Here is a 24,557-nt window from a genome sequence, read left to right as displayed (position 1 = left end):
GGATAAACAATAGAGGAAAGTGACTATAAAATCGTTAACCTTTCCAAGGTGATTTGTTTTCTTTCTAAGAGTTTGAGGTTTTGCTCTGTTATGAAAGGTTCGAGCTTTGAAGCAGTTAAAGATTTATATTTATTTACCAGTAAGTTTGTCTTGAAAGCATTACATTCTAGAAACAATAGACGAGATGATCCTTTAATGGACTGATAAAAGATTGGCCCCATCTCTCCAGAAAGGAGTACAGAGCTTTAGGAGATGTTGTTGCCCGATGACAGGAAAGTCATGTAGAGGATATTGAAGATGATTTAGCTGACATGGCTTTAGAACTGGTGGAGGAAATTCAGAGATACGAGAATGGTGAGGAATACATGGTCCTGTCCAGAATAGATGATGAGGGTTTTTATGTTAAATCTTTTTCTTTTCCCCCTTGTTGGCAGTAACTGGAGTTCAGTGTTCTGTGGCTGCAGTTACCAGAGAATTAAAAATGGTGAATTTTGGAAAGATGGCATTTGATAATATTATGGGAGAAGAATGTGTTGCTTTGGAACAGCTTAAGAACTGCCGTGACCAGGGGTGGACTGACAACTCATGGGGCCCCCCGGGCAATAGGGGATCATGGGGCCCCTGTGTCCTTGCCCACACTCAAAAAAGCCTATGAAAAAGGTACCAGGGGCATCTCATGGGGTCCCCTACTGACCCCGGGCCCTCGGGCAGTGCCCCAGTTTCCAAATGGTAAGTCCGCCCCTGGCCATGACATTGTGATCAAGCCTGCCGACAAGGGTGGAGCCTTGTCATCATGGAGCGAGAAAAATATGTATTGATGTGTCAAAAGATTTTTAGATATAAGGAATGGTACACTAAGATAACGTCCATCAACATGGGTGTCACCCTGGACTCCCACCTCTCCTTCCTACCCCACATCCAACTGCTATCTAGATCTTGCAGGCTCCACCTCCGAAACATCTCCAAGATACGTACATTCCTCACCCCAGACACCACCAAACAACTCGTACACTCCCTCATCATCTCACGCCTGGACTACTGCAACTCCCTTCTCACTGGCCTACCCAAACGAACGCTATCCTCACTCCAGTCGATCCTAAACTCAGCGGCGAGACTCATCCACCTCACCAACCGCTCCACATCTGCCTCCCCCCTCTGCCAATCCTTTCATTGGCTCCCGATTGCCCAACGCATCAAATTCAAACTGCTAACTCTGACCTACAAAGCCATTTACAATGCTGCCCCAAACTACATAACTGACCTGATACCCAAATACTACCCTACCCGTGCCCTCCGCTCCTCACAGGACCTGCTACTCTCTAGCTCCCTGGTCTCCTCCTCCCACGCCGATTGCAGGACTTCTCCCATCCTCTGGAACTCCCTACCCCAATTCATCAGACTGTCACCTACCCTCCTCACCTTCAGGCGCACCCTGAAAACCCTCCTCTTCAGGGAAGCCTATCCCAACCTCACCTAACACCCAACCTCACCTAACAACTAACTTCCTCCACTCCTCCCACCACTCCATCCCCCACAGCCATCTCCTCCTGTACCACCTTCCCCTCCCTCCTAGATTGTAAGCTCAAAAGAGCAGGGCCCTCGAACCCCTCGTGTGGTGTATTGTTACTGTCTTGTCTCATGTTCTGTCCCCCTTGCTACTGTACAGTGCTGAGCATACCCTTTGGCGCTATATAAATACTGTATAATAATAATAATAACATGGAGAATGGTCAAAAGATCCTCTTTGGTGTGATTGAGGAAGCTTTTGAGAAGGGTATCATTGATAAAAAGACCATGACCTTCTTTAAGGTGTTAAATCCAGATACCAGTTTTTTATAGGCTTCCAAAAGTTCATAAATTGGAGGTTGACCCTCCTTCCCGGGAGACCTATTGGGCCTGATTTACTAAGAATTGAGTCTACCAGCAGACGCTGAACATTCAGGCAGACTCCATTCAATCAATCTTGACCTGTCAGTCTTCAGAAAGGCATCTAGCAAACTCATTGAAAAGCATCTACTTTGTAGACTCTTTCCTGTTAGCAAATCCGGAATCACATCTAGCACATTTCTAGATGCAATGCCGGATATGTTCGCTAGATGACACACAACCGCTGGCTTTGTACTGTTGGCGTTTTTCTGTTTGCATGTGAGAATACTTATAATTTAAAGTAAAAGTACACCTATTTTTTGGGGGGGTTGCTGTTTCTCCAAAATGATCAGACAACTAATGCATTTCCTAATGAATGTCATACATTCTGTTTTCAAATGTCAAACATTTTCACACTTATATCTCAAATAATTGGGAATGTCTAGTTGTAATTTCCCAATATAATGATATATCTTCCTTCTCTTTAATCATGTAACTATTCTATGTTAAAGTAATAGTGCAGCGCTATAAATGCATGTTATCAATCATGAACGCATGTAAAATCAAAAAAGTGCAAATAAGTGCAATACTCATGTAAACTGGTAAATGGTGCTAAAAAAAAGTTAATATAGTCATTCCTGAATAATGGAATGTCCTTGGTGTGAGAGTACCAACTCAGAGAGTGCCTATGAATGGCACGTGTGATTTATCCATGACGGACAGTAGAGCAGACGGTTTATCCGTGACGGACAGTATGGCGGACACTCCTCAATGGCGGTGGCGTGGCGTCAGCAATAGGGCTCCACGCAATGCATTTTGTGTACTAACATGTCCTCAGGGGCACACCAATAGGATGTGTTGGTACACGAAATGCATTGGGTGGATCCCTATTGCTGATGACACGCCGCCGCCATTGAGGAGCGTCCGCCATCTTGGTACTCACTTTGCTATTAATTTTATTACTCCACGTGGATATTTTAAATTGTTACTCGTGACCATTATAATAAAGTACTACACTATTAAGCACCTTTCTGGCTCCTGTGGCTGAGATAATTCCTCCCCAGGACCATTTTGGAACCCACCTTGATGGATGGAGCTGGATGACTAACCCATAGCTGCCAGCATACCGCTGCACCCCCAGATGTGTGATGTGTATAAACCATGAGCATTAATACTTTTGTTCTGGTGAGTGTAGACCCATCCAAAGGGTGGTTTATCTTTCACAAGTTCATGCACTACTGTCCGTCACGGATAAACCACACATGCCATTCATAGGCACTCTCTGAGTTGGTACTCTCACACCAAGGACATTCCATTATTCAGGAATGATTACATTAACTTTTTTTAGCACCATTTACCATTTTACATCATTATTGCACTTTTTTGCACTTTGTTGACTTTACATGCGTTTATGATTGATAACATGCATTTATAGTGCTGCACTATTACTTTAACATATTTCTATTCTGGGACTGTTGCCAATACCCTGAGTGCTCGCTGCTACCTTCATATCTATACCTAGATTTATATTTATCTTGTGTAATACCATTTTAGTAGTCTATATAATTTGACCAGCGCTCGCTTTATCATTATTTGTAAACAATGTAACTATTCTACATTGCAGCTTAAACTCTGTCTCCTACAGTGGTTGAGTGGTTAGAACTCAGAACTTACAGCGCTTGGGTCATGGGTTCTAATCCCAGTCATGGCTGCATCCCACTTTGCATGCTTTCCCTGTATGGATGTGTTTCTGCCAACACTCCAAAGACATGCTGTTAGGTTCATTGGGCCTAGTATATGGCTGAGTTTCTGCCCTTAGATTATAAGCTCCTTGACATTTATGAATGTTAAAAAAATGGAGATCAATTTTCTGGGTTGTATCAGTGCCAGTAATATTGATCAATCAATTAAGATTTTGGCTAATGACTAAAAAGTGGAAAGGGGGTGAATCTTCCCTGCGTCCTGTTCTTCTGACAAGTTTGAAATGTGCAAGTTTCATGCTGTGTATATTTCATTGTAACTTGTTTTCTCTTCTTTTAAACCTGTCTCCTTATACAACTTGTCCCCCCCTTCCCATCATCATCTGTCCCATATGCAAATCTATGTATCCCCGCCCCACTCTTTATTTAACTGTTTATTTACTGATCAAGTTAATGTGTCTCATTTCCTATCAGCTACAGCTCAGATCTCACATTATAAGATTTCTGATTGTATCTCACCACTAGTTTGATTGAATTCACAATTCTTGGTCAGTCCCGTTCTCTGACCTATAATAACCTTTAGGGCCAGTTCACACTACATGTGTTTCAGTTGCTTTTTCGGCATCACAAACGCACAGAAAGAAGGTTATATGGTTGTCAATGTGATAGTTCACATCAGCGCTTGCATTTGAAGTGCATTGCAGGTGCTGTCAAAAAAGTTGACCACACTGCATTGTTTCTGCATAGAACTGTACTGGAACACGTTGAACGCCCTTGAATGAACTAAAATGCACATGTCCCTAATTAAATTGAATAAAAAGAAAGTAGAAAAACTAACTGGAAGGGATACAAAAATGCAATGCAACGTGTCCAAAATGCATCCACATCTAGACTGTTTCTATAGTGTGAACCGGCCCTTAGAACTTGTTCACACCATTGGTGGTGCAGAAACGCATGCAAGAGCACACATTTTCCAGCACAGCAAAGAAATGCAATGCCCTCTGCAGATGTGCACAGGTGCCATGATGAAAATGTAATTGCACATAAACACGTCTATTAAAAACAGACTCATTCACAGCCACAAAAACACATGGCACAACACTACTGTGCTGTTAGGTGCGACACACTTTTACAATAATATGCCTGCAGTATTTCTGCATGTTCCCACACATTAGGCAGCCCATTGAAATTAATGAGCTGAGGAAAAAAAAAGTAAAAAATGCCCAATTCACACAGGTCCTCTGGCCTGTACAGCATGAATGAGGGGGTTGTTCATGTGGCTGGAGCCACCTGTTACACTATGAGGACACAGCAGCTGTATGAACACAGGTTGTCATCTGACAGGTGTGAAGGCGTGGGAAAGTCTCCCTGAATGCTCACTGTCTGTGTTCAGGGCTGTACACCTGCACTCATATGCCTGTCAAATTATGACCTGCAGTATTTCCATAGTGTAACATAGGTTACCTGCAAACGGCGACAGCCACAACAACCAACCACTGATTCCCACTCTACAGGCCACAGCACCCACGTGAATGAGCCCCAAGACCTCCATTACACACACAGCTTTATTTATGAACTCAGTACAGTTTTATCATTTAGATTTTACAGGAATATGGTTGGGATTGTGTCCATTAATAATGTTTTTAGTGTATTTTTACCATAAATATAATTTGGATATTTTCTATGGTGGTGGGGGGCTGTCAGGTATGCTGTACGGGGTCCCGTGATATCTAACAGTGGCCCTGGGTGTATGCTTGTGTCTGTGCCACCTGTATAGTTAGGAAGAACAATAACTTCTGTTGCAATTGTACATACAGAGATAGACGTGGTCATCCATCTTGCTAAAGATCCTCCATCTTGTATCATTCTCTCTCCCTCCAATCCCCCTCCCTCAGGAATGTGGTCTGTGTGTATGCTGAGCTCACAAAGCATCAAGCCCAGCTGGATAACTTCATGGTTATTAACCCCAATTAGCCTGGGCCCAGTATGTCTTTGAGACCCTTATTTGGAGGTGATCGGAAAGCTATAAACCAGTCCTTCACTGGACATGAAAGACATTCCGAGATAACAGTACATCCTATTTAAAAGCACGTTTCCCTACAATTTCATATCTTAAGATAGGAAATACTTACAATGAAACCAAGCATATATTCAGAGAGGTCACTTTAATACAAGTCACCTGATACCTCACATTCCTAGTTAAAGTCTACAGGAGAGCAGAAAGCCATATAGTTCTAGCTGAAATAGTAAGATATGGCATATTTGATGTCTGGACGTTCAGGATATCATTCTGCATATTAATCTACTAGTGTCTAGGTTGCTATATGTACCTAGAGAAGGTTATTGACCATGGTATAACTTGGGAGGGATTTTGGGTCTAACTTGGGTCTCCGCCTAGACCCCCCTCCCCAAATGAGGCCATTGGCCCTTGGCTTCAGAGACACCCCCTGCTGGGGGACTAGAAAATAGGCTGTCAGACCTGAGAGAAGTAAGATGAAGAATTCTCCCTTTTTAACATCAGGAACCAACATAGTAGAACGGTACCCTTTTGTTCTGACACTTGATCTGCTTAAACCAAGGCTGACGGCAAGTATTCTACCTCCCTAAACTTCTTTCTGTTATCTCTCTGTTGTGGTATTGCTCTCTGTATTTATATATATATACTGGCTACATCATTTTATGTAAATATTTTTATTGCACCATTTTGACCTTTTTATTAATAAATCCAATTTTCTGAAAAGTGTTGAACTGTTTCTAAAGCTCTTTAATGCAAACTAAGAATCCCTGTCTCTGAAGAGTGCTACTGTGTGTTTTAAACTTCTGCATACATTTTCCTGCGGTGACAGTGTGTATACAGACGCTTATTCCAACATCACAGTGTTATTGCTAATATTGGTGATTTTCTTCCTACTCTGTACAAAAGGTGGTGGTGGCAGTGTGAAGGGTTAATTGTGTAATTAACTTGACCCAGTAACAATCACTCTGAGGCTTCAGTACATAGATTGTGGTCCATTGGCTGGAAATCTTTGTGCAGGATGCAGCTGAGCATGGCATTGTTTTGCACGTAACAGTGCGGTTTTAGATTGGCTAGTCCTTTGGTCATGAGCTGGGGAGAAAGGCTGGGGGTCTGACGCCACGACCGTCACAACCTCTTCTATGGATTACCTTGAACCTCTGCTATGTACCTCAATGTGTCTAGGAATTGGACATGTTTTCAACTGAAAATACAACAATTATTAGTAATGTTTCCCCAGCAAATGAGGATCAGCTCCTCGGTGGAGAACAGCGATCTCGCCATGTCCAGATGTGGTCTGGAATTCCACAAAAGAACAATTCACAAAGCTAAAAAATAGACTTGCAAATTACCACTAAACTCTCCTAACTACACTCCCATCCACTAACACTCCCCACTACCACTTCCGGGCGTGTGCAAACATCCTTCTGCCAACGTCATGACGTATTTCCGGTATGACAGCTGCTCTAGTGCCTCCTCCAACAGCCGTCTTGGCGTTTATTTATGCACCATAGCAATTTTCCATGCGGCTCCATTGTGTATATGACATTCGCAAATGTATATTTGCAGCTCTACTGTGTATATGACATTGGAGAATGTTGTATTTGCAGCTCTACTGTGTATAGGACATTGGTGACTGTATGCTTGCAGCTATACTGTGTATATGACATTGGTGAATGTATGCTTGCAGCTATACTGTGTATATGACATTGGTGAATGTATGCTTGCAGCTATACTGTGTATATGACATTGGCGAATATATATTTGCTGGTAAAGGCCCAAAGTCAACATAAATTGGGGACCCAATTTATTACTGTTAAGAGGATTGTAGAAAAAGAATAGCTAGCTGCACATTGAACACGACCTATTCATTGGTACATAACATGGTCTTGTGTTGCAATAGGGGGCTTTTGGTTGGTTAGTTTGGACATACTTGCATATGTGCACTCTAACAAGCTAGATTTGGACATATTATATCACTCACAAAATATAAGTGTTAGGGGTGCTAGTACATTGAACTTGAATATGAAAAAACTCCCCCAAAAATAAACATAGTCCAAATGTTTATTGATCAAATACATATTCCACATTTATTTGGACAGCAACAACAAGCAGGAACATTCAATTTCTTGGTGGGACAAAAAAAAGCAGGATTGATGTTGCTAAAATAGAACGGTCCTGCTCATAAGAGCTTACAATCTAAAAGATTATACTTCTAATGAACTGTGCTTTCACAGGTTACAGCAGGAAACAAATGGTTAATATGAATCACGTAGAAGGCTTATCTATCCCTAAAACAGGCTGAAGATCAAAATATCAATATAAAAACACATACGTGCCAAAATAAAACACCTCCCACCTCCCCAAATCCCCCACACATACATTTCTCACCATGTTTGTCTGTAAACTGCATTTCAGTCTAAATAATGCAAACTATAGCCAAGTGTAGATTTGGAAGAGCAGAGTAGTTGACATGTGTTAGGATTACAATGCAAAGATAATAAACACAATCATTGTACAATAACACACAAACACACCTTAGAAGGAAAAAAATGCAAAACATTTACAGCCCACATCAAAACACAGCATGAGTGTGGCCTGGGGCAATTCACCGCAATATCTCTTCCTCCCCAAACCACCACAGACAAGGACTTGCAGAAAATAACGTGGCCTGTACAAGTCAAAATTTTGCCACTACTGCATCTTTTTATATAACATAGGCCACACCCACCACTGTCATTCATTGGGTCAGAGAAAGTGTTTTCACCTGATGAATCCTCTTCCCACCTGCGGTAACCCTTGGTATACAGGCCCCACAAATCAGAGTCAGAAAGAAAGCCACAGTGACGTGTACCTGTGCAGCATACAACAGAACATTGAACAGGGATGTGAAAGGGAATCCTATTGGCAATATTTCTTGGCCCTATGGGCAAAATTCACTGCAGATTATCGCATGAGTTAAGGCAGTCACATGACCACATCTCGCATGCAATACTGATAAAGACCTTACACCGCGGTCACATCAAAGCCAATTTAGAAATTGTGCGACGTACGGTGAAGATGCCGATTTCCTTGCGATTTGCAAGACATCTGACACAGATATCTATGCAAATCGTCACAAAAGTAGTACATGTACTACTATAGAAATCAGTGTCGGAAACGCATCCATGTGACTGCTCTAATAGTAGACAATAGGGTGCAACTTGGCATACGATTTGCAAGTCGATTTGTCATGCAAATCACACGCCAAGTCACACTCAATGTGACCGCTATTAGAGCGTTCATATTGGTGTGGTTCAAACTTGGCTGGAGCCGCAACAATTTCTAAAGTAATGAATACACTACTTTTTATGCGCCTATCAGTGCCGCCTAACAGTGCCAGTCAGTGCCGCCTAACAGTGCCATATATCAGTGCTACTTTTCAGTACCCATCAGTGATGCCTGTCAATGCCCATCAGTGCCACCTACCAGTGCCTCCTCATCAGTGTCCATCAGTGCCACCTATCAGTGTCCATCAGTGCAGCCTATCAGTGCCCATCAGTGCAGTCTCATTAGTTCACATCAGTGAAGGAGAAAATTCACTTATTTACAAAATTCTATAACAAAAACAAAGAAAAAACTTTTTTTTCCCCAAATTTTCAGTGTTTTTTGGTTTAAGAAAAATAAAAAACCCGAGGTGATTAAATACCACCAAAATAAAGCTCTGTCACAAAAAAAAAGATAAAAATTTCATATGGGTACAGTGTTGCATGACCGCGCAATTGTCAAAGTGTGACAGTGCTGAAAGCTGAAAAATTGGCCTGGACAGGAAGGGGGTATACGTGCCCTGTAGGCTTGTGGTTAAAGGACTTGTCAAAGACCCTGTACTGTGGTTTTTTACACTACACTTTTTTTTTGTGAATTAGTAGCGGGACCATGTAGTGCATACTCATTCACGTAGGGGGATGCCGGGATCTGGGGGCTTCCAGATTCTAATAAGCCCCCCACCCGCAGACCCCCACAACTACCGGCCAGGGTTGTGGGGAAGAGGCCCTTGTCCCCATCAACATGGGGACAAGTGCTCTGGGGGGGAGCCCCCCTGCCCCAAAGCACCCCCCCATGTTGAGGGCATGTGGCCTGGTATGGTTCAGGAGGGTGGGGCACTCGCTCATCCCCCCTTTCCCGACCTGCCGGGCTGCATGCTCGGATAAGGGCCTGGTATGGATTTTGGGGGGACCCCACACCATTTTTTTTTTACCCCTTAATATTCATACAGACCCGAAGGGCTTGGTATGGATGGGAGGGGGGACCCTATGCTGTTTTTCTTTTTTTTTTGCAGACGTTTATTTTTAGATTCAGCTGTCAAAATAAAAATTATCTAGACCTTCTAAATAAGTAAAACAATTACAGAAATAATTATAAAGGATAAGAAACAAAAATAGAATCACTAGAACTAAGGAAATCTAATTAGAATACATGAAGATATGCCGAGTGCTGTTTGTCACACACAGGAGACGTGACCGAGTGCCGGTTGTCAGAGGACTCCACACACAGGAGACGTGACTGAGTGCCGGCTGTCAGAGGACTCCACACACAGGAGACGTGACCGAGTGCCGGCTGTCAGAGGACTCCACACACAGGAGACGTGACCGAGTGCCGGCTGTCAGAGGACTCCACACACAGGAGACGTGACCGAGTGCCGGTTGTCAGAGGACTCCACACACAGGAGACGTGACTGAGTGCCGGCTGTCAGAGGACACCACACACAGGAGACGCCACCGAGTGCCGGCTGTCAGAGGAATCCACACACAGGAGACGTGACCGAGTGCCGGCTGTCAGAGGACTCCACACACAGGAGACGCCACCGAGTGCCGGCTGTCAGAGGACTCCATACACAGGAGACGCCACCGAGTGCCGGCTGTCAGAGGACTCCACACACAGGAGACGTGACCGAGTGCCGGCTGTCAGAGGACTCCACACACAGGAGACGTGACCGAGTGCCGGCTGTCAGAGGACTCCACACACAGGAGACGCGACCGAGTGTCGGCTGTCAGAGGAATCCACACACAGGAGACGCCACCGAGTGCCGGCTGTCAGAGGACTCCACACACAGGAGACGCGACCGAGTGCCGGCTGTCAGAGGACTCCACACACAGGAGACGTGACCGAGTACCGGCTGTCAGAGGACTCCACACATAGGAGACGCCACCAAGTGCCGGCTGTCAGAGGACTCCACACACAGGAGACGTGACCGAGTGCCGGCTGTCAGAGGAATCCACACACAGGAGACGCGACCGAGTGCCAGCTGTCAGAGGACTCCACACACAGGAGACGTGACCGAGTGCCGGCTGTCAGAGGACTCCACACACAGGAGACGTGACCGAGTGCCGGCTGTCAGAGGACTCCACACACAGGAGACGCGACCGAGTGCCGGCTGTCAGAGGACTCCACACTGAGATTTACTATTGAACAGGGTCTAAAAAGAAAGCGCCCACAGAGGACGTCTAAAATGTATTCTGCACATGTGCATTTATATCAGCCATAGATGTTGGAAAAGCGTCTAGTTCTTCACTGTCACGACTTTCTTTGAAAAACTATTTTTTATACATTTTAAAATTTTTTGGAAATGTTAGATATTGTTTAAAGTGAAGTCCTGATATTTGGGAAAGCAAATTTCAATGTGAACGTCTCTGCAGTGATTTTTCATGGTGTTAGACGTGCTTCTTAGCAAGTCTGCTTTTTGGGTCTGATTGCTGGTTAGTAAATTTGATTTGGCGTCTACTCGTTGATGCTTCTCTTTAGTAAATGTCTTTGCAGTCTAAAAGTAGACGATCGCTATTAAAAGGTAGATGTTAGCACACGGAAATGTGCCTAGGCACAATAGTAAATCAGGGTCTTGATGTCTCATTAAAGAGAACCCGTCACCACAAAATGCGATCATATGGGGGCTATTGGTTCCTTATATTTTGGCATTACAGTGAAAAAATGAAAGGTGCACCAAACACCTAAAACCCCGCCCCCTAATCATTGAGTTCCCACATACATACTAACCAATATTCCACCTGTGCCTACATACAAGATCATGGATTGTACCACACATTACATCACGCCATGCATGCCGGAGTGAGAGCAATCCTTCTCCATCCATGATTCAGGGTCACCTCTACACTGAGGACCTGGAAAGGCTTTTATAGCGCCCCCTAGGGACCATTTCTGAGGACAAAGTTTGTCATGGTTTCATCATCACACCATTGTAGGGCTGGGCGTGTTGGGTATCTAGTTACTCAGCACAACCTCCTTTGTTTCCTGTTTTTGGGTAAAATATTACATTTGTTCACTAGATGACACTAAGTCCTATAAAACGTTGTGCCATCTAATGGCGGAATGCACATTTTCAGCTGTAAATGAATGGTTGGTTTATTATTGCTGCTTGGATGACCTTCTATCCTTCAGTGTGTTCTGTACTCACAAGTGATGAGGATGACCTCAGTGATGGAGATGAATCCATGCCTGATGAAGGGAACTAAGGGCTCCACTTATAGAACATTCATTGGACGGAAGAGACAAGTGTCCATCCAGACATTACAAATTCTGGACCTATGTGATTTAACACAGTGATTTCCTTTGTCAGCTCCATCTAGTGGTCATAATGCAGTATTTTCCTGAAATACCTCCATCAGTAAAAGTCGCAGAATATGAAATGATGGTCCCTATTTGGAGCCAATGATCACATGAAATAAAATGTGGCCAAAATATATCACAGCCGGGTGAATGCCGATCATATTTATTAAACTTTTATTTAATAGATCTATAAGTGTTTGTGAAATCTCCCACCACAAAATGTACTCAGCCAATCACAGGGCAGGACTCCATTTTTATTCCTCTCCTGCTATCAATGGCCAACCCAGTCCCACACTTCATCCATGTCTTTGGGGACCTCTGGTCTCCTTATGAACTGTTTCTTCCATGATGAAGATCAGCCATGGAGTATATCTGAGGTGTATATCAGGGGGTGCTTCTTCCCCACATGAGAGCTGGGATGTCCAGCAACATTCATCTAGAAGACATTTCCCGCACTCAAGGCACTAATACACCTCCAGCGTTGTGTGGGACCCCTGATGTACAGGAAGACAGGACTTCAGTGAGGAATAATTCCATCACTCAGTACAGGAAAGTGGCTTCTTCACTGTGTGAGATCTCTGATGTCTGGAATGACTGGACTTGTCTGAAAAACATTTCCCACATTCGGCACAGGAATACAGCTTCTCCTCCATGTGAGATCTCTGATGTTTGTAAAGATGGGCCTTCTGTGAAAAACATTTCCCACACTCAGGACAAGAATATGGCCTCTCCCCCGTGTGAGATCGCTGATGTCTGGAAAGGTTTGACTTGTCTGAAAAACATTTCCCACACTCAGGACAGGAATACGGCTTCTCCCCCATGTGAGATCTTTGATGTGTGTAAAGAATGGACTTCTGTGAAAAACATTTCCCACACTCAGGACAAGAATATGGCCTCTCCCCCGTGTGAGATCGCTGATGTGTTTCAAGCTTTGATTTTTCTACAAAACATTTCCCACACTCAGGACAGGAAAAAGGCTTCTCCCCCGTGTGATATCTCTGATGTTTATGAAGACTGGACTTGTCTGAAAAACAGTTCTTGCACTCAGGACAAGAATAAGGCTTCTCCCCCGTGTGACATCTCTGATGGCTGGAAATATGGGACTTCTGTGAAAAACATTTTCCGCACTCAGGACAGGAATACGGCTTCTCCCCCGTGTGAGTTCTCTGATGTCTGTAAAAATTGGACTTCAGTGAAAAACATTTCCCACACTCAAGACAGGAATACGGCTTCTCCCCTGTGTGACATCTCTGATGTTTGTGAAGACTGGACTTCTGTGAAAAACATTTCCCACACTCAGGACATGAATACGGCTTCTCCCCTGTGTGACATCTCTGATGTATGTAAAGATCGAACTTCTGTGAAAAACATTTCTCGCACTCAGGACATGAATATGACTTCTCCCCTGTGTGAGATCTTTGATGTATGTAAAGAGTGGACTTGACTGAAAAGCATTTCCCGCACTCAGAACAGGAATATGGCATCTCCCCCGTGTGAGATCTTTTATGCACATTCAGTTTGGATTTACAATGGTAACATTTCCCGCACTCAGGACAGGAATACGGCTTTTCTCCCGTGTGAGATCTTTGATGCCTATTAAGATAGAATTTATACTGGAAACCCTTCCCACACTCAGTACAGGAGAAGCTCTTCCCTGTTGGAAGACCGGCCCGGTCCCGCACAGTGTCAGGTTCCTCAGGATACGAGGAATCCGATGGTCCATCTACACTGGGTGGTGCCGGATGGACATTGGAGGGAGCCGGATTTTCTCCTGGACTATACTGTGTGATGTCCTCATCTTCTACTTTCCAGTCTGGAGACAAAGTGAGACAATCCTCTGAGGTTTTCCTCATCTCCCGGCCATGGACTAAAATACAAAGACAAAGAGGATTACTAGACAGGAGCTGATTGGTTCCCCCAAATCAGGACTCCGCCCACATCAGGCAGCTTGGTCTCTGAGGAGCTTACAATTCCACCCTCAAGGGAACTAGGAAATGGCTCCTCTGATCTCCTACCAGGTCAGTTCTTTATTCATGGACCTTAGTCACAGAGTGAGGAAACAATCAGAACTGTCTTTTATAGGAGGGACAGTGATGAGGGGATTATAGGACGAGGGTCCCCACCCCCTCTATCACTCATCGCCACCTTCCCAACACAAGAAGTACTGCACTTCCTTATTTAGTCCATGATTTAGTCATGAAGAACAGCGGGGCTGAGCCCCACCAGAGGTCAGAGAGTGAGGATGGGGGGAGAACAACCAAGATGAAGACTGGACTGATCCTAAAGACCACCATCATTGGGGTATTGACTCCTCCCTCATTATTACTTTCTGTTTAAGGGTCCAAAGTTGGAGGATGTTATCACATTATTATCACCATGTAAAAGTCTGTGCTCCAATCACATCATCCGATATAAAATGTCCAGCTGGTAGGAAATGGGTGTAACAAAAGAGAATCCATATTATGTGTATATATAGCAGTGGGGGGAGGGGGAGAGCAGAAGTCAGGAGTATGTAATGTACAACAGAGAGTATATAGTGCAGGGGTCAGGAGTATGTAATGTACAACAGAGAGTATATAGTGCAGGGGTCAGGAGTATGTAATGTACAACATAGAGTATATAGTGCAGGGGTCAGGAGTATGTAATGTACAACATATAGTATATAGTGTAAGGGTCAGGAGTATGTAATGTACAACATAGAGTATATAGTGCAGGGGTCAGGAGTATGTAATGTACAACATAGAGTATATAGTGCAGGGGTCAGGAGTATGTAATGTACAACACAGAGTATATAGTGTAAGGGTCAGGACTCATAATATTGGTATTCAGTAATCAGTGGAAGCTTAAATGTTTCCTGTAGACAAGTTGCAGAGATCCCACACCGCTGCCTCCCATCTCCTGAGACTGCACTCAGTGACTTGGGTCTGAGACACTACAGACATATCCCTCCACCCGGCACAGGTGACAAATACTGGGAGAATTGCTATGTCACCACCATGAGGAATAAGATCAAAATCACACACCCCAGGTGCCTAGGTCTAGTAACGTCTATAGTAAAAATGAACATTTTGCTGCCAGCTGATCCCCAGAACCTCCATAAATCCAGTCTAGAGACATAAATTGTGTCTGCAGCACAGAGAAGGGAGATTATCCGAGAGAAATCCAGGAATACAGGACGGGGAACACAGCTCAGGAAAGTGACCAGGGGATTACAGGCTGATATCACCCAGTCCCCGCCCTACTCTGGACCAATCAGTGAGCAGTATGGGTGGAGCAATGGATTTAGTGTTCATGACCCACCTGTGCTGATCTCTGTAGGAGTGTCCTCCTCTATAAATGTCCCCGTTATTCCATCCTCCTCCATAGACTGCTGATCATCCCTCACATACGCCTCTTCTTCTTCTGCTTTCACCTCAAATTCTATATCGATTGGATCTCCACTCTAAATCAAGGAAATGAGAGAAAATATCATCTGTAAAATGTAAGGTCACATAAAAAATCCACACATCATCTTTACAAGTCCATGTTCTAGATGTTCCATCCCACCAACCTTGCAATAGTGAGGGATGGTGTGACCTTCCTGTGTGGAATCCCGGGAATACAGAGGACGGGGACATCTCTCTGGTGGGTTCCTGGTATTAGGTGGCTCCATCATATCCTTGTGTCCTTCTGAAAACTCCTCCATCACTCCATACTCCTCATCCTCCTCTTTATACTCTTCTTTAACATCAATATTATCATCCCCGAGGATTCCACTCTGAAAGATATAATAAAACATTCATTGTAACAAACATGCTGTGTATAAATCACAACTACCAATAATTGTCATCATCTACCTGATGATGGTGAGGGATGGTGTGACCTTCCTGTGTGGAATCCCAGGAATACAGAGGATGGGGACATCTCTCTGGTGGGTTCCTGTAGCTGGATGACTCCACCATGGTGTTCTGGTACAGATCTTTGTGTTCTTTTAGAAGCTCTGACTCCTCCATCCCCCCATCCTCATCCTCCTCCTCTTTTATCTCTTCTTTAACTTCAACTTTAGGATCTCTCAGGTTTCCACTCTGAATATATAAAAAAATGACATCAATGGTAACAATGCAGATAATGTACAGATCCTAATGATACTATCAGTGATTGTTCCTCATCTACCTGATGATGGTGAGGGATGGTGTGACCTTCCTGTGTGGAATCCCGGGAATACAGAGGACGGGGACATCTCTCTGGTGGGTTCCCATGACTGGATCCATCTGTAGGAAACACACACACTGACTGAATCCATTGTTTCTATGTGTTTATCAGATGATGGGGGATCTAGGTGGATCCTCCGTACTGCTCTCTCCTTTACAATAAAGTCTCCTCTTACCCGGTGATGTGAGGGGCGGCTGATTGTCCATCATGACGTCCTTGTAGAGATCCTTGTGTCCTTCTAAATACTCCCACTCCTCCATGGAGAAATAGACAGTGACACCCTGACACCTTATAGGAACCTGACACACACAATGATACAGTCACCATCCAGACACATCCCTTGTCTGTTACTGGAGAATGTCCCAGAATTCCCGGCACCGCTCACCTCTCCTGTCAGCAGCTCAGTGATCTCTCTGGTGACTTCTAGAATCTTCTTCTTCTTTCTCTCTTCTATCAGGGAGGGAGGTGGAGGCAATGTGATGTCATATGATCTCCAGACTTCACAGGAGGAAAACTCTACATCTGAACACAAATAGTCACATCAAATGATATTCCCAGAATCCTCCTCACCTCTCCATTCAGGTCTCCATTTTATTAAAGCCCCACTTCAGGCTGAGGTATAATTCCCCCCCACAGGACCCCCACACTACGCAGGGTATAGGCTTGTTGCAGCATTCTGATGTCATTACATACAACGCAGGACCAACAGTCCCACTTTACATGTGAGGATACCAAGGGACCCCACATCCTAAGAGCATCAGAAAAAAGCCAGATGGAGGGACATTGGGGGGAGGAGCTGTGAGGTCGGCGTGATGTCATAGGATTCTCTGACTCTGGATGGAGGGACATTGGGAGGAGGAGCTGTGAGGTCGGCGCAATGTCATAGGATTCTCTGACTCTGGATGGAGGGACATTGGGAGGAGGAGCTGTGAGGTCGGCGCAATGTCATAGGATTCTCTGACTCTGGATGGAGGGACATTGGGAGGAGGAGCAGTGAGGTCGGCGCGATGTCATAGGATTCTCTGACTCTGGATGGAGGGACATTGGGAGGAGGAGCTGTGAGGTCAGTGTGATGTCATAGGATTCTCTGACTCTGGATGGAGGGACATTGGGAGGAGGAGCTGTGAGGTCAGTGTGATGTCATAGGATTCTCTGACTCTGGATGGAGGGACATTGGGGGGAGGAGCTGTGAGGTCAGTGTGATGTCATAGGGTTCTCTGACTCTGGATGGAGGGACATTGGGAGGAGGAGCTGTGAGGTCAGGGTGATGTCATAGGATTCTCTGACTCTGGATGGAGGGACATTGGGAGGAGGTGCTGTGAGATCAGGGTGATGTCATAGGACTCTCTGACTCTGGATGGAGGGACATTTGGGGGAGGAGCTGTGAGGTCAGTGTGATGTCATAGTATTCTCTGATTCTGGATGAAGGGACATTGGGAGGAGGAGCTGTGAGGTCAGTGTGATGTCATAGGATTCTCTGACTCTGGATGGAGGAACATTGGGAGGAGGAGCTGTGAGGTCAGTGTGATGTCATAGGATTCTCTGATTCTGGATGGAGGGACATTGGGAGGAGGAGCTGTGAGGTCAGTGTGATGTCATAGGATTCTCCATCCCCTGCCACTTATAAAAGTGGTATAATCCATTGGTATAGACTGATGAGGTGAGAAGGTGACACCTCTCCACAATGAGGAGAATGTTCCGGCCCCGGAAGTGGGGGATGTTCTGCCCCTGAAGGGGTTAATCTGGGTTTCCACACTATATATGTGTGTATCATCATCTGCTGGAGATAAAAGATGTCACAGTGACTATGGAGGAAGAGGATGGACATGACTATGGAGGAAGAGGACGGACATGACTATGGAGGAAGAGGACGGACGTGACTATGGAGGAAGAGGACAGACGTGACTATGGAGGAAGAGGACGGACATGACTATGGAGGAAGAGGACGGACGTGGCTATGGAGGAAGAGGACGGACGTGTCTATGGAGGAAGAGGACGGACGTGACTATGGAGGAAGAGGACGGTCGTGACTGTGGAGGAAGAGGACGGATGTGAATATGGAGGAAGAGGATGGACATGATGGGGGGTTACTGGGTGTAAATAGGAAATAACATCTTATTACCTCCTCTGCTGCCACTTTCAGCAACGTCTCCTCTCTGCTTCCTCCCAACTCAGCTCTCACCCGAAACTTCCTGTCTATACCTGACATCACTTCCTGTCTGTACCTGACATCACTTCCTGTCTGTCTTTCATAGAGACTTCCTGTCTGGGTAGAAGTGAGATCCCCACCTTGTGGAGCTCAGAGGAACTGCAGCCCCGAGAAGCGTCTGGTAGTGTGGCCCCGGCCTTGTGCTGGGTGTGTATGGACTGTAGATCCTTGTGTAGGGAGGAAATGACTCCTATCTGTGACTGCTGTAACCTGCTGACTGGCATCTCCTGTGAAATCTGACACTTGCACTGGATACACACAAGGCAGTCAGGGATTTCAGCCCCTCCCTTCTCCTCTCAGACTGTAATACAGAGAGAGCCAATCAGAAGAGGTATTAAAGGAGCCAATGACAGGGACTTTCTCAAGCAGGAGGTGCAGCTGCAAAGCATTGTGGAATATGCAGTCCTGAACAGAAATGGCCTGATAGGCTGATATGAGGGATGGAACTACAGAGACCAGCATGCTTAGTGAGAGCAGAGTGAAGGACTCCATCTTGTTTTTCCTGAGGGGAGGCAGTCTGCATGTGGCAGGAGACAGTCTGGACCTGGCAGAGAAGTGCTCAGGGTCAGTTCACAGCATGTTTAGGTATCTGCATCAGTCAGGGAACATCCAACCTGAGAGATGTGGCCTACAGTACAGTGCCTACACCGACAGTGTGAAGGGCTCATCGTGAGGTGACCACAGGAGCCGGTCATTTCCAGGACCATGGTTTGGGCCTTAGTCCCAGGATCTGGTGAGAGGGATTTTGCCCCCTGGCAGATGACAGGAACACGGCACACAGAGACATGACACTTCTCCCATACTCACCAGGCACTGGGTTGTGTAGATGGTCCTGCTATACAGACACAGTGTTTGCTTTGATATACAAATCCTGCCACGGGATTACAATGATACTTTACCATAGGAGTGTAAGTGCACCAATGAAAGTGTCTCGCTGAAGACCCCAACATTCATCCTGTTACCAAGAGACTGAAGTTACTGGTGCCATACGGGCACGCGCATGCGTATTCAGGCCTCTATATTGCATGGTTTGGGAGGGAATAGCTCTACCTTGGAAAGTAATTATGAAGCATCAGTTGGGTTCAGTGTTTGCCTATTGGGCTTGTGGTGTCGGGGGTTAGAAGGGAGAAGTCTGACACCACAGAGAGTCATCCTTCTGCTCTCCTCCAGGCACACCTAGGATCGGCACAGGGGGTGATGCCAGTTAGAGGGGTGGGAGATTACTGAGCATTCTCTCCTGATCTCCCCTTCTTTCATTGAACATTTACTCCTAAATTTCCACTTCCCATGGTGAACGTTCACTCCTGGATTTCTCCCTCCTGGAGTGAGCATTCGCTCCAGGATCTCCCCTTCCTTTAGTGAACATTGACTGGTGGATATCAGAGGATGGGGAGACGTCAGAGGTCCATCAGCTTCATCAGATGACAGGAGAGACATTAGAGGTCTATCAGCTTCATCTGAGAACAGGGGAGACATCAAAATGTCCATCAGCTTCATTGTAGAACAAGGGAGACATCAGAGGTCCATCAGCTTCATCAGAGGATAGGCAGACATCAGAGGTCCATCAGCCTCATTGGAGACAGGGGAGACATCAGAGGTCCATCAGCCTCATTGGAGACAGGGGAGACATCAGAGTTCCATCAGCCTCATTGGAGACAGGGGAGACATCAGAGGTCCATTAGCTTCATCAGAGGACAGAGGAGAAATCAAAGGTCTATCAGCTTCATCAGAGGACAGGGGAGATATCAGAGGTCCATCAGCTTCATCGTAGGACAAGGGAGACATCAGAGTTCCATCAGCTTTTTTGGAGGACAGAGGAGTCATCAGAGGTCCATCTACTTCATCAGAGGACAAGGGAGACATCAGAGGTCCATCAGCTTCATCGTAGGACAAGGAAGACATCAGAGGTCCATCAGCTTTATTGGATGACAGAGGAGTCATCAGAGGCTGTCACAGATCCCACCCACACGGCCACAGTGACTAGCTAACCGAGGCGTGCATGTCTGGCCATGACTTGGTGTAAAGAGGGAATGAGGGGGACTTATTTTGTCACAGCCCGCACTACCTCTCCTCTCATATTAGGACCCATGCAGTTTATGTTGTCTATATGGAGGAGGTGTAGGGTTAGATTCATCCTAGGCTCTAAGTGATCCCTCTTGATCAACATTATTTTTAATCCAAGTCTCCCAGATGGTCTGGCCATTGGTCGAGTGCCTCCTTGGGCTGAGGTTAATCTATTCCAATTGTGACATTTGGTCAATCCCGTAATTCACAACCTTAAATCCTTCCGACATTCAAAAAGCTGCTCGTATTCCACCCCATCAGTATTTTATCTACAGATACAACACATTTTTGCCTCCAAAGCCTCTTCTCTGACTCTTGAACAACCTACCCCTTTAGATCATATCTGCATCCAAGGCCCACACCACCGGGACATCATTTCCGCTACGTATACATTGCTTGTAGATGCCCTTTTTCTATTGATTCTCCCCTTTATATGTGTAAATGGTCCCGTTTCCTTCAATGTGATATTGGGTTGGATCAATGGAGTAGGATTTGGGAGGCCTCTTCTAAATCTTCTGTGTGTGTAATGTATACAGAAAATCCTTCTAAGACCCCCATGTTTTGGTATCGGACCCCTGAGGTTCTCCATGATAGTAACCTGAATGTTTCTTCTGTTTGCTGGTGTTGTGGGACGGAAACTGACACTCTTTTCCACATTTTTTGGGATTGCCGGTCCATTGCGCCCTTTTGGAGGAGGTCCTTACCCCATTGTGGTTACTTTTCCTGGCTCCTGTCCCTTTTGAGCCCATTTACTTTCTGTTGGGTCTACCTTTTCGGGTCTCTCTAAATGTGCGAGGAAACTTTCCACCTACATTCTGAGGGCAGCCAGGAGAACCATTCCCATGCATTGGCTGTCTTCTATGTCCCCCATGTTACCGGCACTGATGAAGGTCAGAGCAGAAATGAGAAAGTTGGAGTACCTACCTGCTTTACACCCTGCTACTGTCCCTGCGCTGGAGGCAGTTCAGGACCCACGGGACACCTATGACACCGATCTGTCTGCTCCGATCGTTTGTGATTGATTGCCATGTTTTGTATTGACATTGTATGTTCTTATGTACCTCTCATCGATGAGCTGCTTTATCAGCCTTCTCTCCCTCTCTGCTTTTATTTTACATTTACCTTTGTGACTGCTTGTTGTAATGTGTGACATAGAGATGGAAATGGGTGATAATAGGCTGCAGGAGATCCGCTGAGACATAGAGAGGGAAATGGGAGCTAATAGGCTGCAGGAGATCCGCTGAGACATAGAAAGGGAAATGGGTGCTAATAGGCTGCAGGAGATCCACTGAGACATAGAGAGGGAAATGGGTGCTAATAGGCTGCAGGAGATCCACTGAGACATAGAGAGGGAAATGGGTGCTAATAAGCTGCAGGAGATCCACTGAGAGATAGAGAGGGAAATGGGAGCTAATAGGCTGCAGGAGATCTGCTGAGACATAGAGAGGGAAATGGGAGCTAATAGGCTGCAGGAGATCTGCTGAGACAGTGAAATGTGTATGAAATGGATGGATGTGCAGACACTCCCAGAAGATGATGTCATTATGAGTGGATTGATATATATTTTTGCATTGTCCCCCCCAGAAGGATCAGGTTTGGCGGGATCGCTCTCATTAGCTATACATTTGTATTTTGTGTTCTGTGTTTGTAAGACTTTTCTATATGTAATAAGAGATGTTTGTTGAACAGTTGGTTACATAAGAGTTACATTTATTTCTTCTTCCTTTATTCAGTAATGTTTCATCTCCCGTAGTATCCCTGTAAGGTACATATTATACAGGAAGGGGGATTATGGGATGGATCTCGGGGCTGCAGTTCCTCTGAACTCCACAAGGTGCTGATCTCACCTATACTCACACAGGAAGTCTCTATGGAATGCAGACAGGAAGTGATGTCAGGCACAGACAGGAAGTGATGTCAGGCATGGACAGGAAGCATATCAGAGACATTGCTGGACGTGACAGCAGAGGAGGTAATAAGATTTTTTTTCCTATTTAACCCCCGTCATGTCCGTCCTCTTCCTCCACAGTCACGGCCGTCCTCTTCCTCCACGGTCACGTCCGTCCTCTTCCTCCACGGTCACGTCCGTCCTCTTCCTCCACGGTCACGTCCGTCCTCTTCCTCCACGGTCACGTCCGTCCTCTTCCTCCACGGTCACGTCCGTCCTCTTCCTCCACGGTCACGTCCGTCCTCTTCCTCCATAGTCACGTCCGTCCTCTTCCTCCATAGTCACGTCTGTCCTCTTCCTCCATAGTCACGTCTGTCCTCTTCCTCCATAGTCACGTCCGTCCTCTTCCTCCATAGTCACGTCCGTCCTCTTCCTCCATAGTCACTGTGACGTCTTTTATCTCCAGCAGATGATGATACACACATATATAGTGTGGGAACCCAGATTAACCCCTTCAGGGGCAGAACATCCCCCACTTCCGGAGCCGGAACATTCTCCTCATTGTGGAGATAAATTCTAGTAATATGGTCCTCTAAACAAACAGCACTGACAATAAATAGACAAGACAAGGACCATCCTGACCATACATGGCCTACAAAGGGCAATGATGACACTACACAGGCAGCCAATGGGCAATCATTACACTATGCAGCCAACACAATGATGGAGTGCCGGGGTCAGGAGTATGGAGCATAGAGCCCCTTACATTGCTGCTCAGGAGGAAGGAAACATTCCTTTGTAACATAAAATGTATATAAATCTGAGGCTCTTTTAGGAATGTCCGGGGGGGTTAAAGAATGAAAGGGGCTTTGGTGTCTCCAGACCAATCAGGTTTTATCCCGGACAGATTTATCAGTGACAACATTCTCCTTACATTACACATTAGTCAGGAGCCAATTTGCACTCCAGAGAAGTTTTGTTACTGAGTTTGGACACTAATAAGGCCTTCGATGGTGTCCTTTGGCCTTGTTTTCCTGGGTGCAGAGAATGGGTGTCAGTGATGAGTGTTTATCTGGTATACTCGCCTGCTATGACTCTCCCATAACAAGGATCAGACTTCCCGGCTGTAACTCTGACTTTGTTACATTGGGTAGAGGTACCCGTCATGGTTGTCCTCTGTCATCCCTATTGTTTGCGCTGGTGTTGGGACCTTTGGTGATTGCAATCAGATCACATTCGGACATCTTTGGTTACCCTTTATTGGTTTCACCTTTCAGAATCTGTATGTATGCTGATGATGTAATGCTTTTCCTCACCATCCCGTTAGTATCATTGCCTAATCTATGCCGGTATTGAACGACTTTGCTGTAGTGTCAGGTCTGTTCATGTCACTAAATCAGTGGTTATGCCATCAATGTTCCTGATTCCTGAGTGCCTCTCTCCGTAGCTCTTTTCCATTTCGTTGGGCCACGGATCGGATTTCCTATTTAGGTATCAACCTCACTCCCAGATACTCAGATATGTTTGCTGCTAATTACCCCCCATGTGTGTGTCGCCTCTCTACTCTACTGAAGATTTGCCATGGGTACCCCATCTCCTTCCTGGGTAGAGTCACGGCAGTCACAATGAATATTCTGCCTAAACTACTTTATTTACATCACTTCCAGTCTCCGTCTCCAAAATGTTTCTGGATCGCTTTCAGTGGCTGATTAACAATTTATTTGGCGTAATAAACGTCCACGTTTTACCTCATCGGTTTTGTACCGGTCACAACGGACGGGGGGCCTCGGTCTTCCCAATTTTTGGCTCTATTACCTTTCAGCGTGTTTTTCACAATTATCACAATGGGTGACTGTTAACTCACAGATCCCGGGGGTTAGATTTGAATCTCAATCTATACGCCCATTTTATTTACCAAGTATTTTATGGTCCAAAATCCTCCCTCGATCGGTAACTTTTTATAACTCTGTTGTGGCCATTCATTGACACTTTGGTCTCGATGGAAACTTAAATGAAATCTGGTCT

The 24,557-nt window shown here is 45.4% G+C and overlaps 2 protein-coding genes across 2 annotated transcripts in view; one reads left to right on the top strand and one right to left on the bottom strand.

Annotated features, from left to right (window-relative positions):
• The window catches only part of LOC149452141 (uncharacterized), a 408,968-nt gene that overhangs the window by 294,471 nt on the left and 89,940 nt on the right, over nucleotides 1-24,557 (top strand). The window lies entirely within an intron of this gene.
• LOC149452144 (uncharacterized) lies at nucleotides 11,961-23,699 on the bottom strand. The gene is made up of 2 exons (XM_089689716.1): nucleotides 23,618-23,699; nucleotides 11,961-14,047 (listed from the first exon to the last, which is right to left on the bottom strand). Exons 1-2 carry the CDS (start codon nucleotides 23,697-23,699, stop codon nucleotides 12,717-12,719), a joined length of 1,413 nt encoding a protein of 470 aa, XP_089545842.1. The 3' UTR covers nucleotides 11,961-12,716.

This window comes from Staurois parvus, unplaced genomic scaffold (genome assembly GCF_062004578.1).
Source record: "Staurois parvus isolate SC_StPar_1 unplaced genomic scaffold, SC_StPar_1.0 ptg000494l, whole genome shotgun sequence".
In the NCBI taxonomy this organism is placed as follows: domain Eukaryota; kingdom Metazoa; phylum Chordata; class Amphibia; order Anura; family Ranidae; genus Staurois; species Staurois parvus.
Note: the sequence above shows the minus strand (reverse complement) of the source record. Positions and strands in the feature narration are given on the sequence as shown.

What these genes read in the sequence shown, in the direction of transcription:
- LOC149452144 (XM_089689716.1), bottom strand. Translation starts at nt 23,699, where the DNA reads ATGACGGGTACCTCTACCCAATGTAACAAAGTCAGAGTTACAGCCGGG. An exon ending in TTATGGGAGAGTCATAGCAG is followed by an intron (nt 14,048 to 23,617) that starts GCGAGTATACCA and finishes TTTGTATTTTAG; the next exon opens with TCCATGGCCGGGAGATGAGG.